This window comes from Cebus imitator, unplaced genomic scaffold (genome assembly GCF_001604975.1).
Source record: "Cebus imitator isolate Cc_AM_T3 unplaced genomic scaffold, Cebus_imitator-1.0 Scaffold199, whole genome shotgun sequence".
NCBI classification, from domain to species: Eukaryota; Metazoa; Chordata; class Mammalia; order Primates; family Cebidae; genus Cebus; species Cebus imitator.
Genome location: NW_016107514.1, coordinates 2,534,304 through 2,553,502, shown reverse-complemented (window position 1 = coordinate 2,553,502; position 19,199 = coordinate 2,534,304). Strand labels below are relative to the sequence as shown.

General features: G+C 36.4%; 1 protein-coding gene across 2 annotated transcripts in view; it reads right to left on the bottom strand.

Annotated features, from left to right (window-relative positions):
- Positions 1–19,199, bottom strand: part of TOX (thymocyte selection associated high mobility group box) — a 309,196-nt gene that overhangs the window by 32,829 nt on the left and 257,168 nt on the right. For both annotated transcript variants that reach the window (XM_017547563.2, XM_017547564.2), the window contains 2 exons: positions 13,808–14,089; positions 188–418 (listed from right to left, as the gene is read on the bottom strand). In XM_017547563.2, coding sequence (XP_017403052.1) covers positions 188–418; positions 13,808–14,089 — 513 coding nt within the window. The remainder of the gene's footprint in view (positions 1–187; positions 419–13,807; positions 14,090–19,199) is intronic.

Here is a 19,199-nt window from a genome sequence, read left to right as displayed (position 1 = left end):
ATTTATGGAGGAGTAATAAAGGAGTATAACATTATGTGAACGTCTCAGAAAGTCTGATTCGGGTGGGGACACATTCTCAGTGTCTGTCCTGGGATCTAAAGAATTCACCCAAAGCCCTGGGAAGCCATTTCTTCAGACTGCACGATCTCAGCTTATGTGGATTCCTACTCGACTGGGAATGCCTTACCTGTTTTTGCTCTTCTCCTAAACCGTCCCACATTGAAGCCACAATTTTAGAGACTTCGCCAAAGGTAGCATTTGGATTTTGTCCCTTGATGGCGGCCTGAGTATCACGAAAGAATAACGCATAGGCAGACACAGGCTTCTGGGGCTCATTGGGGTCCTTCTTCTTCTTCTTTTTGGGAGTTTTTGGTTTTTTCCCCATATCGGAGGCAGGCCGCTTCTCTCCACCATTGATCTGAAATGGAAATCAAAATAGAATTATAGGGAACTGAGACAATTTGGAACCAAAATACATTGCTGTTTTCCTTTGAGACTTAGACACATACCCTCACCCATACACATCACTCAAAGACAGACTTTTCTAAGGGACATGTTGTTTTGTTATGTTCTTTTTTTCCCAGATGAAACTGCGTATTGCAAGTAGTCTTCATATTTATCCTACTCACAACTTTGCTTACCTAGCTTTTAAAAAATGTTGTCTCTTTTTATATTATTACACTATTAAATATAGAGAAAGCCTGACTAGCTGAGCTGCTGCTCTCTTTTGGTGGCAGGCAGGGAGGGGGCGGGGGTGCGTGCGGGGAGGGGAGGGGAAATTTTGAGGCTTTTTTTTTGTCTTACAAAGTTTGTGATCAACTGTTCACTATAATTGAAGTGTTCCTTTGTCAATATTTATTCCTTTGTGTGACATGATCGATTCCCTGGATGTAGCTGATCGTTTTTTATCTTATAAATATTACCTAACTTTACATAAACTATATCATAATAAACTATTTTTGCATCAGCCTTAAAAAATAATCCCTTAACATTCTTAACTTTTTCTCTTACACTGTAACTGTGTAGCAGCAGATTTCTCTTGTAGTAACACTATTGGATGAACAATCTAACTCGTTTTCTTCTAAGGAAGTTATCCTTGTCTTTCTAATTATGACTTTAAAACCATGGGGCAGCATGTCCAATTAATAAAGTCAAATGGGTTTTGACTTTGTCCCTAGTTCTATGGAATGCTTCCAGGAAAACCCAGCGATGCTCATGGATTAAAGAATGGTATGATCTACACCCTAGGTCAGTGCTATTCAATGGAACTTTCTGCAAAGATGAAAAAGTTCTATGATTTGCACTATTCTATATGGCAGCCACTAAACCATATGAAGCTAGTGAGCTCTTGAAACCTGGCTAGAGTTAATCAGGAGCTAAATTTTTAACTTTGTTCAAATTTAAATAGCTACATATGACTAATGGCTACCATAATGGAGTGTGCACCTCCAGAAACTAGATGCTAGAGAGTTCTAGAGCAGTTTTTTACTCAATTTAAAAGTAGATTCTATTTTCTCCATGTTCCTCAAGTATGAATATTTTGATAATTTTGTTATTCTGATACACCTGGGAAAAAACACACGGAACATATTTAAGATGGCTGCATTTGAATATTATTTTCATTACTAACTAGATGTGATGTCAATTCATTCACCTCAAAAATAAAGCATTTTAGATATGATTTCTTTCCAGCTCTAAAATTATATGAGTCGACATGAATACAAAATAGGTCTGCATCTGAAGGATTCAATTTCCACATGCCTTGTCTACTAACGTCCGAAGGCAGCTTCTACACCCTGACCTTCCATTGTGGTGGTTGTAGCTGCCTTCTCTCTACAGATACAGTGTAATATATATCTCATTTTGATAAATTGTTAGATGGGGTATTTCTGTAAAATAACTGCCACTATTGGAGAGGAAGCATTAAGTACAGAGAGATTTGTGGATATGACTTCAGAGGACCTCACTTCATGCTTTTTACTATTTTTAGCTGTTATCTTTGTTAAATTAACTTCCCTAGCCTCTGTTTCCTCTAGTGAAAACCAGGTATGGTGCCATTTTATGACTAAGATGGTATATATTTATATATGTGTAGAACTTTAAAAGGGTATTCAAATATCAATTATGACATGATAGAAACTTTCAAAATAATTCATTGAATGAGTGGATGGAAAGTACTTTAATATTAATATGTGATACCTTACAATCAGTATGAAAGACATACCCAAACACCAAAAAGAGATAAGAAAAAGATAAGTGATTTCTTTGCCTTTGTCTTTATTGAGAAACCTATTAAAAAGGTTGTCACTCTGAAATTGTCTACTGAAGCAGATCAAAGAACCCCACGGGGACAGGATGCTGTGAACCAACTTGACAAGCTAATGTAGATTAACACTAGATGATAACTTCCCTGAGATGGATCAGAGAGGTGATCTTGTGAAGTCACTGGCCACCAGGTAAATCTGTCAGAGGACTAGCATGTCTGGTGCTTGATATTGGACAAACTGGCATAACAATGCTATATTAAAACACAGAGGCATATATATGACCTAGAATGGTGCTTCTCAAACATGGCTGCACATTAGAGTCACCTGGTCAGCTTTTAATACCCTAATGCTTAGGCCTTACTCTACACAGATTAAAGCAGAAACCTAGGGGTGGGAGACTGGCCTTAGTCACACCCTCTGAATTCTTCTCTTCCAACTGGCATTTCGATATTTTAAGAGACAAAACAAATAAGCAAAATTATTCTGTGCCCCAAGGCTACCCATGGCCATATTTTTCTCCTTTTCTCCAAGAGGTTGGCTGTGCTGGCCTGGTGGAGCCTCTGCAACCTACTTCAGTGTGCTTTCCTGTCATGTGGCTGTCAGTAAGATCTCCACTGGCCACACTGCTGAATCCAGTGGATGCTTGAGTCTCCCCCTTACCTGATTCTCACTGTGAGGGCCCTTTCTCCTACTGGTTTCCTAACATTACCCTCTGAGTTTTACTCCTACCTCACTGGTTCTGATGTTTCCAGAATCATTTTTAGGGTCATCCTTTCCCGCCTGGCCATTAATTCGTAGCATTCCTGATTTGTTTTGCAGTAAACTCTCTTCTCCTGTGAGTGTACGTGTAATCTCACATGTAAGCAGGGTTTCCATTACTGTTTGTGGGTGGATGGCTGTCAAGTTCATGTTTCCCTTGAATTTCACACACACAGAAACAACTGTTATTTGACATCTCTATTTGCAAGTCTCAAAGATATTTCAAACTCAAGTCAAGCTTATTTAGTTCTGTATATCTCCATTCATAGCATGTATCAAACTTGTAATTACACAATAATGTACGTGGTTGTTAGATATACTCCTATCCAAGCATAAGGACTATGAAGGCAGGGTTGGGCCTGGTTTTGCTCACTAGCACATATCATGGTCCCTGATACGTAGTAAGTGCTTAAGATTTGTTATAGTAGCAATAAAAATAATAATGAAAAGTGATAATATTTTGTAATCATGGCTATTCTTACACTCGTAATCATAAAATATTTATTTGAAAGGAGAATAAAGGAGTCAACAAGATCCACAATGAAGAATATTAAAGATAGAGTGGTTTAGGGTATAGATTTTCAGTTATAAGATGAGTAAGTTCTGGGGATCTAACAAACAGCACAGTGACTGTAGTTAATACTGTGTTGTATACTTGAAAATTGCTAACAGAACAGATCTTAAGCATTCTCATTTTAAAAAAGTGACTAGGTGAGGTGACAAGTTAATTAGCTTATTGTGGTAATCATTTCATAATGTACACGTATATCAAAACATCATGTTGTACACTTTAAATATATACAATTTTATTTGTCATTTATACCTCAATAAAGCTAAAAAAAGAGAAATCCTGATATTTCATCAAAGATTGACAGGAATCAGGAACAAAGTACAGAAATAAATGAATCCATATGGAATACTACCTAGACTCATTTTAAATTTTAATTAAAAAATTAATGATCTGACACATTGAAGTCTCCATGATTACAGATTATATCAATCTTTCTGGAAAATAATCAAATGTCAATCATAGAGATAAATTTCCTATCATGCAATTTAAATGCTCTCATTAAAAGAATTCCCCACATTATTTAAATAGTTTTTGTGATGGTTAATTTTAGGTGTCAAGTTGATTGGATTAAGGAATTCCAGAGAACCGGTAAAATATTACTTCTGGGTGTGTCTGTGAGGGTGTTTCCCGAGGAGACTCGGGGGAGTCAGCGGAGTGGGTGGGGAAGATAAGCCCTCAGTGTGGCCAGGTACCCTTCAATAGGCTGAGGTCCTGGATAGAACAGAAAAGACAGAACAAAGACAACACTTTCTCTCTCTCTCTCTCTTTGTCATACATGTGCTCTTTGTCCTTCTGCCTTCTACCATGGGATGGCACAGCAAGAAGGCTCTCACCCAGGGCTTCTTGAGCCTCTACAACTATAAGAAATATATCTCTGTTCTTTATAAATTGCCCACTCCTAGGTAGTCTGTTACAGTGGCACAAAATGGACTAAGACAATTTCCTTCCTCCATTGTCCAAAATTGTGTTTGAACCACTGATCATCATGCTTACTTTCTTTTTAAGTTGGTATGTGGACAGTATGGTACAGGCTCTATATCTACTGGATGTGTGATTCCCTGATGTAACAGAAAGGAGGACAGTCATCCTCTTGCATTTGACAATAGGGCCTTACTTTTAGGGAGGTACTAAAGAAGCAGGAGAACTTGTTACTGCCAATGAGAGGCTCAATCATATGAAAACCACCAGTCGTCATTTTGAGGCAATGGAGAGCAACTCTATAGAAAACCCTAAATAATTTCATACAGCCGATCCATTTTGTTATTTGCCTGGGGGCTTTACCTATTTTCCTGGTCTTTCCTAGAGGGCTGGCAGAATGCAGTGTTGCTCAGTTTTGTTTAATAGAAGCAAGTATTTCATGACTTCTGCCTCCACATTTTCAAGGCTCAGGAGACATCATTTAAGCATTATGGAGTATAACTCTGGGGCTTCCATTGTATATCTGATTGAGTACCTGAGAGGCATTAGACTGTAAAGCTATGGTTTTGCCCCCATTAAAGTAGACTTACCAGCCCATCTTATAAGATTACATCATCTTTGTCTTTGCTGTGCCTAAAAGCAAGAGCATATTGATCTGCTTTCAGTCAACATCACACTGTGCCTTCCCTTTAAATACTCTTATTAACCTTGGTTTGAATTTTCTGCCATGCAAGAAAACTGGCATCTGAGAAGACCAATCTAAAGGATGCACATAAAATATTCATTACTCAAGATTCACTGCCTTTCTTTCAATAACTAAACTAGATCATCAAAGCCAGATTCTTGGATCATAATATTCTGACCATTTATAGAACTGCCCTCATAAAACTGAACTATGATCTAAGACAAAGCCCTGACTTCCACTGAAGATTTATATAAGGGGGAAAACGATGTATAAAAGATCTCTATTTCTTATGAGATAAAATATACTCTGGAGGGAACTATTTATTATATTGCTCAATGTTCTTGTATAAAGGACTGTTACGTACTCACAATATCTTTGCTCTTTTGTATGCAATACTCCTTGCTGTGGTTTGATCTCTCATTTACTCAAGTACTTGGGCTGTGCCCTATGAGGTATAAGGCTGTTTGTCTTATGAATACTGGACATTGCCCCCTGATCTGTGGGGATCTCATTTTTTTGCTTTTTGCTTTTCTTATGTGAAAAGGATGCGGAAATGAGCTGCCATTTTAGATTCTCTGTAATGAACTGGGAATTTGTAAGGCCTACTTTTGGAAGTAGCTTCATCACATATATGAAAAACACATGATCACCGCTTGTGTCCAAAGCCTCCCTGAAGACAGAAATGCTGCTGTAATTTGGATCCATTTTCATGCCAGAAATGGATGTAATTTGAAAGATATCCAGCTCTTATGACCACACACTATTTGGAATAAACACAATGATGATTAAATATGACTGTGGTAGAAAAGTTAGCTAAATGGATTTAAAATCTGTCCCTGGACCTTAATTTTGGGTATTGTCTGGATGCTCACTTCTTGCATAGATGGATGGAAGCATATAATTTTAAATCCTAACTTTCTGAGAGGCCTTTACTTTTAAAGTCTAGAGTAGCACTGCCTCATAAAATTTTCTAGAATGACAGGTATGCTCTTTGCCCTGTCCAAAAGCGTAGCCACTAACCACATATGGCTATAGGCCACTTGTAATGTAGCTAGTAACACAGAGGAACTGAATTTCCAAATTTAATTTTAATTTGTTAAATTTAAATGGAAGCAGTCACACGTGGCTAGCAGTTACTGGATGAGACAGTACAGTATTTTGTATTGGACACTGCTCTAGAGTACATATGGTATTTGTAAAGTTACCAGGGTTCTAAGGCTAGAGAGTTAAATTTTATTCCATCGTAATTTTTAGAATATCAAAGAAACCATATAATGCAAAAATATGAATTCCTTCCAATAACAAGCACATTGAAAGTAGGGAGCAGATCCCATTAATCTTCACGTCTTTCGCAGCATCAGTACAGTATTTTACATGCAATGGATCATTATACATTTCTGCTATGGCATTCCATAGCACTGGGCAAAGGCTTAGAATTATGAGGCAAAGAAAATCTGAAACACACAAAAACTTGTATGAAAGTCATGCCAACTAAAACATGGCTGAGCTGAGGCCCTACATGTCTCCCTGATTACCCACACACCGATTTCATCATCAATTAAAACATGAATGAATATGTAAGTGCACAAATACCTAAATATTATTCATAAATATTACACATAAGCTTTACACAGATACATGTGCTTCATGTAACTTACTCGCAAGACATAGATTTATTTCTCAAATCCCTACAGGTGCCCTAAGGCTTCTGGTAATTCACCTCCTGTCATGCCTTATTGTTTAATTATAGAGATGTATTTAACTTATTTATCACAAGAAAACAATAATCTTTACTTTAAAAAAGTATGTGCTAACCGTGTTGCTTAGATAATAGCACTTCTTAAGAAGCCAGAGCACAGGAGTTAAGACTATCAAGGAAAGAGAATCACTGATATTGAAATGTCCCTGGAGAAGTTAGAAACGTCTATAAGCATATTTAAAATAAACTGCCGCGGTCCCAAAGCCTTTAATGGAGCTGGGAGAGCTGTTTAATGCACACTATCTTGCAGTAATCGCTGTAGTTTAAAATAGATTTTAATCAAGCACCATCTGTATAATAGGCTGAACAAACAACATAGAACTCCACTTATAACTCTTATCATATAAAGTAAATATTATAAACTCCTCTCCATAGAAACAAGGCATATAACAGCAGTTTTTGTGATGTTTCAGTGAGTGAAAATTTTGCTACTTAAATTCATTCTCCTTTTTCTAAACTATGCCATCTAAAATCCCCTTATGAGACTAAATTCAAATAAGCATGGAAAGTAAGTCATCTAGTTACTGTGAAATCAGCAAGGCTGTAATACTTCTTTCATTTTACAATTGGGTTTATTATTATCATTAATAATGATACATTCTATGACTCAAAACATCAATTATAGAGAAATGCATATGAAGTGCTATACTTTTGAAATGATTCACACATGTGGGGCATTCTATCAGTGTCATAGTTTGTAAAGCAATTTTATTTGTAAGGATCCTTGATACTGGCAAACATAGCTGAGTGTTATTTTTGAATGAGTGTAGCGAAGGCACTCAGTGGCCTTATGTGAAATAGGAAGCTTGGGCTAATGTCCAGAAAAATCACTTTAAAGTGAGAAAAAAGGCTGGTTGTTATTTTATACACCTACTGGTTAAGTGTATCAATTTTATGGGATCCACTTGATCTTTTCTAAATTTGCTGATGTAGGGAAGTACATTCACTTCATATTCTTTTGGAATGGGGGCTTCTACAGCCTTACAAAGAATGCAAGCTGTTGAGGCGGGGTCCTGCTCAATAAAATGCTAGGCGGCTATGTTAAGCTTCATTTTATTTTTATTCCATGAATTAATTAAGTATGCTCAGTCATCTAGGGCATGTCTATATCCTGGGGTAATTAATTACTTGAATAAATCTTAGGAAAGATGATTTGGAAGCAGGTACTAACTGGCTGTTTGACCAAATTTTATCATTTTCTCTTCAATTAGTTTATTAGACTCAGCTTTAACAAATAGGATACTTTTCTAAAAAAAATGAATAAGGGGCATATATTATTTTAATTGTTGTGGTCTAATAAATTCTTTAAAAGTATCATACATATATAAAGTGAACGGTTACAATAAAAGCACAGTTCAATGATGAAAATATCAGAATTCCAAGTCCCAGTTTTAAGTATTCTGTCCCACTGCTACCTAGATAAAGTGACGTGACATTTGGTTCTAACACTGTTTGATTTCACTTAATATTTGTAGAAACCTGTCTGTTTCTCATTTCTACTTTATTCCAGGAGTCTACTTGTCTTCAGAACAGTGGTAAATAAAAACTCCTACTCGAAGGCTTATTTAATTGCTGCTCTAGTGATTCATCCTATTTGCTTTGAGAATAAAACCTTCTGCTTCTGTCTAGTATGGTAGAGTGTATGCATTGATAAACTAGCAAATTAGTAACAAACTTAAAGGCAAACACTAGTCAACTCAGAGAAGTATGCAGAGTATTAAAGGCAGCTTTCATATTGAAGATATTGTTGAACCTGGTGTGAATTTGAGTTAGAGAGCAATAGACAGAAGATAAACTCCATGCCTTCCCAAAAGCAAAATGTTTAATAGGAGTGATCCTGTTAAAATCAAGATGTAAAAGAATTAGACTGTCAGTGCAAGGATGAAGTAACATTCCCTTGTATGTGACCTCCCGGAACATGCAGCAATAGCTGTTCTGGAACCTTGATACAAATGAAGAGTAGAACAAAATCTCATGTTTATTCACAAAAAAAAAGCCAGCATTTGCAAGATGTGTAGCCTGAACGTACACCATATGAGTGGTCTGAAAAATTCAGGCTAAGCGTGGTTCTTGACTGCAATGGTCCAAAATATGTGGCAGAAACAAATATAAATCATCCCTGGAGAAATCCAGTTTTTTTCAGGCTGAAATGCAGTGGCACCATCTTGGCTCATTACAACCTCTGCCTCCCAGGTTCAAGCAATTCTCCTGCCTCAGCCTCCCATGTAGCTGGGACTACAGGCGCATGCCGCCATGCCTGGCTAATTTTTTGTATTTAGGAGAGACGAGGTTTCACTGTGTTGCCCAGGCTGGTCGCAATCTCCTGAGCTCAGGCAATCTGCCTGCCTAGGGCTCCCAAAAGTGCTGGGATTATAGGCGTGAACCACTGCGCCCGGCCAGAGAAACCTACTTTTAAACAAGCTCTAAAATAATTCTTACAAAGTTCTAATAAATACTAGTTCTCATTTCAAAAGTACAAAAAGAAAAATGAAACAAGCTATTAAAACCAACATATTCAGACTCCAAAATACTTCATCTATTGAAATTACTGTAAGAGGGTATAAAACAAATATGTTTAACATGCTTAAAGGAATGAGAGAGATTACATACATGGGTAAAGAGCAAGGAACTGAAAAAAGAAGTCCAAACTGATTTGAAAAGGAACCAAATAAAACTATAAATATAAAATAGTTGAGATAAAAATTTCAACAGATCATTTCAGATAGGTATAGCTGAAAGGAGAATTATGAATTGGAAAATGAGTTAATCAGAATGTAATACAGGGGGCAAGGAAGTAGAAAATATGAAAAAGAGTCATGGAAGGTAGGAGGAGAAAGTCTAACATTCATCTCCTCAGAATAACAGCATGAGAAGGAAGCAAGAATGAAGTAGAGGCAGTATGTGAAAAAAATAAGTAATGAAAATTTCCTCAAAATGCTGAGAGACAGAAATGATTACAATCAGAATGATTGCAAAGAAACTCACACATATCACCATGAAGCTGCAGGACAGCAAAGACAAGAGATATCAAAAGCAGTCAGAGAGTAAAGACAGGTTACTTTCAAAAGAAAGAGAGTTGGGCAATAAATTCTCAAAGGCAATAGTGGAAACATGGATTCAGTGGAATAATATAATATCTTCAAAATGCTGAAAGAAAATAACTGTCAATCTACAATTCTATACCCAGCAAACATGTTTTTTAAGGTAAGCATGTTCCCTGAAGACCCTCATGAGAGAACATTTTTAAAGCATAATGCAAAAGATGTCAGGTGAAAGAAATATATATGTGAATAAATCCAAAGGAAAAATAACTCCATAAAATAATTAAAATAGTGTTTCATGAAGTTTATTCAGTTACAGAATTCAATTAAACTACAATTAGAATGAGCAACAGTAACAGCTCCCAATATAAATTGAACAGAAGGTGTATGGAGTTAAAATAGTCTAAGAAAAAAGGTAAAGATGTCCGTAAATTTTAGACTTTTATATATTTGTATTCCAGGAAAAGCTACTGGAAGAAGAGAAAGAACATAAAATCTCTAATCTCAAAACAGGAGATAATGGAATGAGAAAAATAAGAGTAATCTCAAAGATGAAAAAAAGAAACAAAATATTTGTGGCATAAACAGAAATCAACATACTTAGAAAAATAAACCTAGTTTCATATTAATGTAAACGTAGTAAAGGTTTCATTTTAAAGTAAAAGCTCATTTAACTACATGACATTTCTAAGAGACAGTCAGATAAATCATAAGGATATTTTCAACAGAAAGCAGAAAGTAAAAGGATAGAAAAATATATAATGTGATTCTTAACCCATAATTTCCTTCAAGAGAAAACTCTGCCAAAAATATACTTGTAATGCCAGATACTTTCAGTGCCTTAAAGTATCTCTTATATTACAAATACAGGATTACAGGCTTAGAACCTCAAGCTGCCTAAGTTTCTATTTCTTTGATGCTTTACTGTGTCTTATTTATGACTTAGGCTGTCAACAGAGTTTCCTAGCAATCAAAATTATGGGTAGTGTTTATAAGGTGATAATTTATTTTACTGATGTATTTACAATGTTCCTCTCTGTCAAAACAGACTTATTTCATTTAATTGTTCAATTTGATAAGCTGGAATCAATATGTAATTGCTTAAAGACAGCACAAAGTGTTAAGAGAAAAGCTTTAGAAGCTGTTTTTTTTTTTTTTTTTTTTTGGTGTGGGAACTAAATATTCTTTGTTAGTTCACTTGTTAGAAATGATTTAAACGATCTTTTTGACTTAATGCCATTTCACTTTTAACTGAAGCTGTTGCACTACACCATCCCACATAAATCCTACTCACATATTAAGGAAAAATTTTATTTTAATTCTTAACTGTAATAAAGAATGCTTTCACATTTTCATCAGAGGATTTTTCTAGCTTAAATAAATACAATATCACTTAAATGAGTAGGAGGATTTGAATTGGAGACAAGGTGAAGAACAGTGGATAGAGTCGGAATGAAGGGTGACTTCTCTTGAGATGGAAAATGCACTTAAACTTAACATGACTTTGTGGGAATGTTTGTGTAGACAAAAAAGTCATTTTACTGTGTGCAGTCTTGGTAATCAGTCCCTAAACTTTCACACATCAATAATTCAAGAATCTATCACTATAGAATATGAACTTTCCTATGCAATGCTTACACAGTCCACTAATGAAGAATTATAAATTATTCTGAGATGTGGGTATTGAGTGATTGGATAGGATATCCACTGGCAAAGTTTCATATCAGTATAGAAACATGTAAATTCATGCTTCAGCAAAATTACAAAATATGGACCTACCAGGTTAATAGCAAATGGCAGACCCATGCATGTTAACTCTATTAATTTCAGAATTCCACCTACTCTTCTACTCATACGAGTGGAACACTATGAAAAATGTTATTTTAATTAGGAATAATTCTGTATAAAATTTACTGTCAAAGGAGGCTACTAATTTTGCATTTAATTTCCTGAAATGTCAGGAGTGAATACTGATAAAGACACAATTTAGATATATAAGTTGATCTTTACTATGAGCAGAACATTAATTTTTTTCCCCTTACAATATAGTACATATCATCTGTATTTAGCAAATTGACTTGAATTATCCATGCATAATCAACATCTAAATCATTGACCACAAACAAATTATTGGTGTTCACCTTTGGGTCCAGATAGTCATTGGCCGTTAGGTATAATCTAACAGCAAATGAGTACCTGGGGCCACTGGAATAATCTATATTTTCTGAAGAAAATTATTGCCCTGGAAATGGTCAGCTAAAGGCAAGGCTTTCAGCATCCCAGTTAATTATTTATGAATATCAATTAGTTTCCTCCTGCCTTTTTACCTAACTCATGAGAGACTGACTCACTGACAACAGAAGAGACAGTGAGGAATGGGGGATTGTCTTGGGCAGTGTTATGTCGTGTAGCTGTTCTAACATGTACTTGGGATTTGTTTCAGTCAGGTGTGGTAAGACAGAAGACATAGAAATGATGGTTATGAGGAAAAAGTTTCCACTCATAGATCCCTGGAAAAAGGAGGCACACAGGGCCACATAGGGAAGTACCCAAGTTGGTCAGGAGTCAGAAAGAGGGAGAAGACAGAGCATGTGTGGAGCCTTTACTCGGGATTTTGTGAGCAGGAATGAGGAAGGTAGGTAGGCATGCGGAGTAAGTCTAGGACTGGATAGTTTGAAGAACTTTGCTGGGCTCTGGGCTATAAGGTGTGATCCTTAGTTGTCTGACACTTGGCCCAGGGGTAATGTAGGGCAGAGAGAATACTGGTTTGGTATGTGAGAGTTTTTAAACGAGATGTTTGGGGTGCAGCTGTGAATTGTTGGCTTGTATATAGAACAGGGGCTAGCAGGAGTGTCATTTGCAATCTCTAAAAATTAGCTAGCCCTGAAAGGAGCCATCTTTCCAGGATTAAGGTTTCAAATGCCGGAACATCAAGAATATAAAAAATAGGAAAATATAGTCAATGCAGTAGTCTTATCTTTGTCATCAGGCTAAATAAATCGATGAATCACTATTTATCTGTACTTAAAAAAATTAGTGGAGTTACTAGAAAGTTAACCATGTATATCAGGATTGCACAGTGCTGCTTTTGGTAACATGTTTATAGTTTAATTTTCCAAAAACAAAATTCTCACAGTGGCGACAAGAAAACAAGGTGGCTAACACAAAACCCATCTTCCTATTCAGATAACTTAAAAGAATGGCTCTGCTGGTGACAGACACACAAAGAACAACCACATTGACAAGGAGTTAAGAAAAGATACACAATGAATCACCAGGAAAGGAGCTGTCTAATATCCTTGGCACTGACTTTTCTCATCCTCTATATGAAATGGTTGGGTCAGGGGGCCACAAAGGTTTCATCTAACATCATCATCATCCATCTTATCTCCTCTCTCCTCTCTCTCTCTCAGTCTCTTGCTCTCTCTCTCTCTCTTTCTCAAACACACACACACACACACACACACACACACACACACACACACACACACACACACGACCTTCATTGTATCCCAGGATACTGCCTTCTTAAAATGGTACATTGACTATACAGGCCTGACCTTTCGTGGGAGCAAACAACTTTTATGCTTAACACATCTATATGTGAAGGATTTCTCAGGGACTAAAAAGTCTAATTGGACAAGCAGGTGGTTTAATCCGGTTTGTTTGTAACCTCATGCTTCATTAACAAAGCATGTGTCTCCCGCCAACGTTTCTCATTTGGATAATATAAACTTGTACCTAGCACAGGTTAAAGAAGATGCCTAAGAATATGCTTCCATAGGTCCTAAATTAAGTTATGCATACCTTAGAGGTATCATCGCCTTCATCCTCATGCACTGAGCTGGATGGTGAAGGAGTTGCAGACTTGCTTCCAGGTGGAGATGGTGAGTTGTGGGGAACATTGCTTCCTCCCATATTCAAACCAAGTTGAGCACTTAGCTGTGACTGGTTAATGGTAGTCAGCTGGCTGTGTGGCATCATTCCTGGCTGCTGCCTGATGTCTGCAGGCTGGGCCCTTGGTCTCATGGCTGCCATCTGAGGATGGGAACTATATTGAGTTCCTTCTGGGTTTCGTATATCTTGCATCTACAATAAATAAATAAGCAGGAAAGGAGTAATTTTCACAAATATGTTTCTGGCAAAAGAGTAATAATTCTTTCGATTTTCAGATGTTCTGCTGAGTTACATATACATTTATTTTATTTGGGGTAAAATAATCCTAAAATTATATATCACCCTAAAGGGTACCATAAGACTACCAAAAGAATAGAATTTGAGAATCCAGTCAGCAACATACTTCATCACTCAAGGTGTGATTACTTATATTTACAGTCTTTCTATACTAGTGAAATATAGAAATATATTATCTATGTATGTATTTGTATGTTATATCATGATCATAATATATATAAGGTAAATTTCAAGATGTTGACGCTCAGTGTCTGTCAAAATTATTCAATCATTAGAAATTACAACATTCACAGCAATTCATTAAATCCTGCTTATTTTATCTTGATCATTTAAGAAGGCTTTAGGAGTTAATAAGTGTACTCTTGTACTCAGTGTAAACCTTTACAGGCTATTACTAGCCAAAATGATCTCCTAACTACCAGATTCAAAACACTGATAGGCTGGTATTAACCAATTGATTAACTGACTATTGAAATGACTGCACAGTCAGACTTGAAAGTAAAGCTCTAAAATTGCAAGGTCACCATATTAATACATTATGCTATCTGAGTCACTGGTTTTTAGCCTTAATGAGACTCACTCTTGTAATTCAAGCAATGAATTTTGTCTCTGCAAGGATTAGCATTAAAAGCATTGGAGGATGAAGCTCTTAAAGTATCTAGAGGTCAAATGTGTTGTATAAGAGGAGTATGGCGAATTTCACTTAACATTTCTCTGGCATTTTCAAACTTAAAATAATGGGGAATATTTCATGGTGCTTATAGGAGCAGCTCAGGTTTTTCATCCTGAGGGGTGTTGGGGAATTCAGGCAGGTAGAGGGCACACAAAAGAGAGACAAACAACAAACTGTGGGGAAAAAAAGATACACGGTTAAAGTTACATGTTGGAAGTGAAAAAAATAATAATGTTATCATATTCTGTTTCATTAGAAAAGAAAATCCCACACAGTATCAGATGTTTAGCAATGACCTGTCTGCAAATGTTACCGTGACATGAAAATACTGTGAAGGCAAATTAAGTAATCTAGTCATATAGCCTTGTTTTCGTTTTTATGGTAATAAAATCATTTTCTACCATTTTCTCTCTAGTCATTTTACCAGTCTAGTTAGATTCACCTAAGACTAAAATTGAGGCTGTCCAGAGTCCCCATGTATGCTCTGTGTTCTTCTCTGGAACAGGTTTACTCCCTTCACCATGAGGTCTCATATTAGTCAATCTCACTTCTTTAGCTCTTTTCCAACTTTGGTTACTGTTGACTCTCCAGGCACAGTTCAAGGTGTCCTAGATCTCTGGCTGGCCTCATAATTTGTACCTGCCTTTTCTAAGTCCAAACCAACATTTTTTCCATTATCCAAACTGTATTCCTCCAATCCTTCAAAAGTAGCTCAGGATTCTCCTTTTTGTGAAGTCCCTTGTAAAGCAGCTTTTACTATTCAGTGGTACATGCACGAGCTGCAGAGGCTCTTAGTGACACTATCAGTCTATCGAAGAGGAAAATTGGGAGGGGCTGATGGTACAAGCTTGTTGAATGATTGTGGAATAAGTATATACATAATTTTAAATGAATAAATGAAGGAGTAAAGTCAAAAGAGGTTAAATGACTTGACCAAAACCAAAGAGTTGGAGTTAAAATCTACCTCTCCTAATTCTGGTCTTTGATACTTACCACTGGATCAAGCAGCTGATTTAACATTTTACATATTCCATAAAGAGGGTTACCATTAATTAAAGATAATTAAAAATGCATTTTCAAATGTTGTCTACCCAAATCAACAATGTTTTTATCTAGCCCATTCATGTTGCCTTCAGTCACATTTGCTAAAATGGTTGTTGCCTCTTCTTAGATGCACATGTCACTTCTACAATCTGATCTTGTTTATGAAATAATACTAGCTTTCACAGATATCCTTAAAGTTGTGCCAAGGACAGAGGATACCATGAAAATTAGGACTGACTTTTGAAAATACAAAGAGACAGTGTATACTAAATTTCTTTTCAGGCCTACTCTCAAATATCCTCAAGTCCTATATTCTTTTAGATCCTTAGCATGCAAAACAGTTCCCATTATGGGCACAGAGTAACGGATGCCCATAAGTGGACACTATCTTACAAGGGGCAGCCTTCTTTCCCAACCTTGCAGCAAATAAAGCACTGAAATGCATGTTCCAACTTATATGTTTTATAGCCTTGTAAATGAAAAGCATTTACTAGCAAAGTCACACTTTAACTAAAAGATCTTTCCAAAAGCATGTAGCTAATTGATACCTTTATTTCTTCCTCACATAAATCCCAAGTTACGAAACACATACAGTCTGTAACATATCTGTTTTGAGCTCATTTCTTCTCATCCTTTCAGAAATCTTGTGGCTTTAATATATCAGAGAGGATGGTTTCTAAATTAATTTTCATATAGAGTTCCAGATTTATGACTACAACTAAAAGTGTTCCAAAAGCTTGAAGCAATCTCCACTTTATAGCACCTTCTCTCCTCCACTGTCGTGCAATCTTCTAAGTAGAATTCTCTTTTTTCATCCCAATTCAAGTGATTCCTTCACATGTTATTCTGAGTCATATTTCTTCCACCCAGATAAAATTTGCCATGGTTTTATTAATGGGAAATGTTCTAAACAAAAATGTACAATTGTGACCCAAATTCCAAGCCTAATTCTGAAACTGCATGAGAGACATTACTACTTGGACATCATTCTTGCTCAGGAATCTGAACAAAGTTTTCTTTCTCAAAGCTATGTTTTTTTCTCTCTGGCCAATATCTGTTGATGACACCTTCATCCTCCTTGTCACCTCTATTCAACATGTTGCAGTCATTTTTGACGCTTTCCTTTTCTACCGAACTCCTGTCAGTTCTATTAGGTCTACTCTAAAACATCAATTATTTCCGTCTGCCCTTCCACCCATTTCCACGCCCATTCCTCTATCCAGGCCTTCATTGCCTTTGCACTTGCAATAGCTGCTTAACTAGGGTCACTCTCTTTACATCTCCCCCAAAGAATGGTGCAAAATTAATCTTCATGAGCCACGGGTTCAAAAATTCTCCAATGACATCTGTCCCCCAAATTAAATCCAAACTCTTTCAGCATGTCATGAAACCTTCCAGATGAAACTTATAATCTATAACCATCCTTCATGTACTCTGTTGTTCAGTCAAACCCAATTAATTGCTCTTTTTTTTGCCTAAATCTCTCTCCCTTAATCATGTGTGCCTTTGTTTACACTGCTCTGTCATTATTCCCTTAGCATTTTCTAAGCATTTGCTGTCCAAAGTTTTTAAAAAGAGGGAAAAAAAACCCCATACTTTGCTCAGTGATTTGTGGTTTGCCTGGTACTTTTACTTATTGAGCCTTATAACTTTCCTTTGAGGGAGCCATGTAGGAATAGCTGCTTTGCACAAGCCCACTGAGAGGTTAAATGATCTAAGATCTTTCTATCAACAAAGACTGAAATAAAAATGAAATATGTTTTTTTTTCTTTTTACATACTTGTGCTTTTCCCACAATTCCATGATGTCTTTACCATCTTCATATATCCAAACCCTAAATATACTCTAAAGTCAAGTTCAAAAGTCAGCTTATCTACAAAGCTCCAAGAGCCTTCTTATTCTGAACTCCTAAAGCATTTTGTTTATACTTTTTTTGTGGGACACCACTTTAAAATTTACTTCTCTAATGTGTATATGCCTTCCAGATAGTAATCTCCTTTATTACTCTCATGACTAATGCATTTTTCAATCCCTCTTGAGATATCTTTTAAATGTTATTCTAAGTATTCAAAAAAATTTGCTGTGTCAGCATGTAACTGAAGCAATAAATTCATCAGTATAAACTGACTTTAACCAATCTGATGATTTTTCTTTTTTCCTGGGAACTTCTTAGTCACAAGATTAAAGATTCGATCAATGTCTGTTTCCCTTTGTGGCAGAAACCTCAAGCTACCCTCTGACACTCATTTTCCTTTTGTGCTGAGGAATGGGCCCCTCTAGCTGGCTCAAGGAGGACATCTGGAGCTTCCTTTGCAGCTATACATGGCCCTGTGATCATGAAATGTATGTGGAAGCATTGCGTGGTGCTTCCAAGAAGTCTCCTTAAAGGGAGAGGCTCACCTTCCTTTGTATTTTTTTCTAGTTTCTGCTAGCAAAAATGTGGAGATGATGGTGAGAGCTAGGGAAAATGTCATAGACCAAGACATGGCACCATAAGGAGGCTGAAGGCGGAAGAAAGGAGCCTGAGGGTGTGATTATTCCGGAGCCTGGACAACCTCCTTATGGTGGGAGTGAAAGGGAAGTAAATGTCTGTCATTGCAGCATCACTGCCATTGGGGTTTCCTGTTATAGGCTGCCCAACATAATCCTAACTACTGATATGCCCTAATAGATTATAAACTTAAAAAAACTGGGAGTTAATTTATTTTGTTCACCATTATAGCGCTAGTATCTAGAACAGATCTTGGCACATAGTAGGAACTCTGTACATTCCTTGAGTTACACTGAATAGATGTTTAGACCTGGTGCAATTAGGATTGACGATGCCGGCTTCACAGGAATAGTTGTTATAAATCCTTGATGTTTTGGGAACTTCATTTGCTAAATTTTAGGGCTTAAATGTCTCAAAGGTAATTTCTCATGTGAGTGTTTCTCATTTTGTTTATTTTCAAGCCTAATGAACTTCATATTTTCTTGGTAAAATGTCCTGCATGTCATTGGCATTTTAGTGTTGAGTAGCTCTTAATATTTATCTCACCATTTGCAAAATTCTCTCCATTTGAAAATGAGTCCTCGGTTTCACTTTTTTGGGAGCCAGATCTGTTTCCTAAAAATTTACATTGCTATTGATGACCCATGTCAACTAAAATAATGAAGGAGTATTATAATGACGAAGTGGAGATTTTAATTTTTCCAATTAATGCAAAGCAAAAGTGCCATTAAAATCACTTAGGAAGCCAAAGCAGAAATCATGTATTGTCCCTCATGACAAGCTTTTTTTTTTTTTTT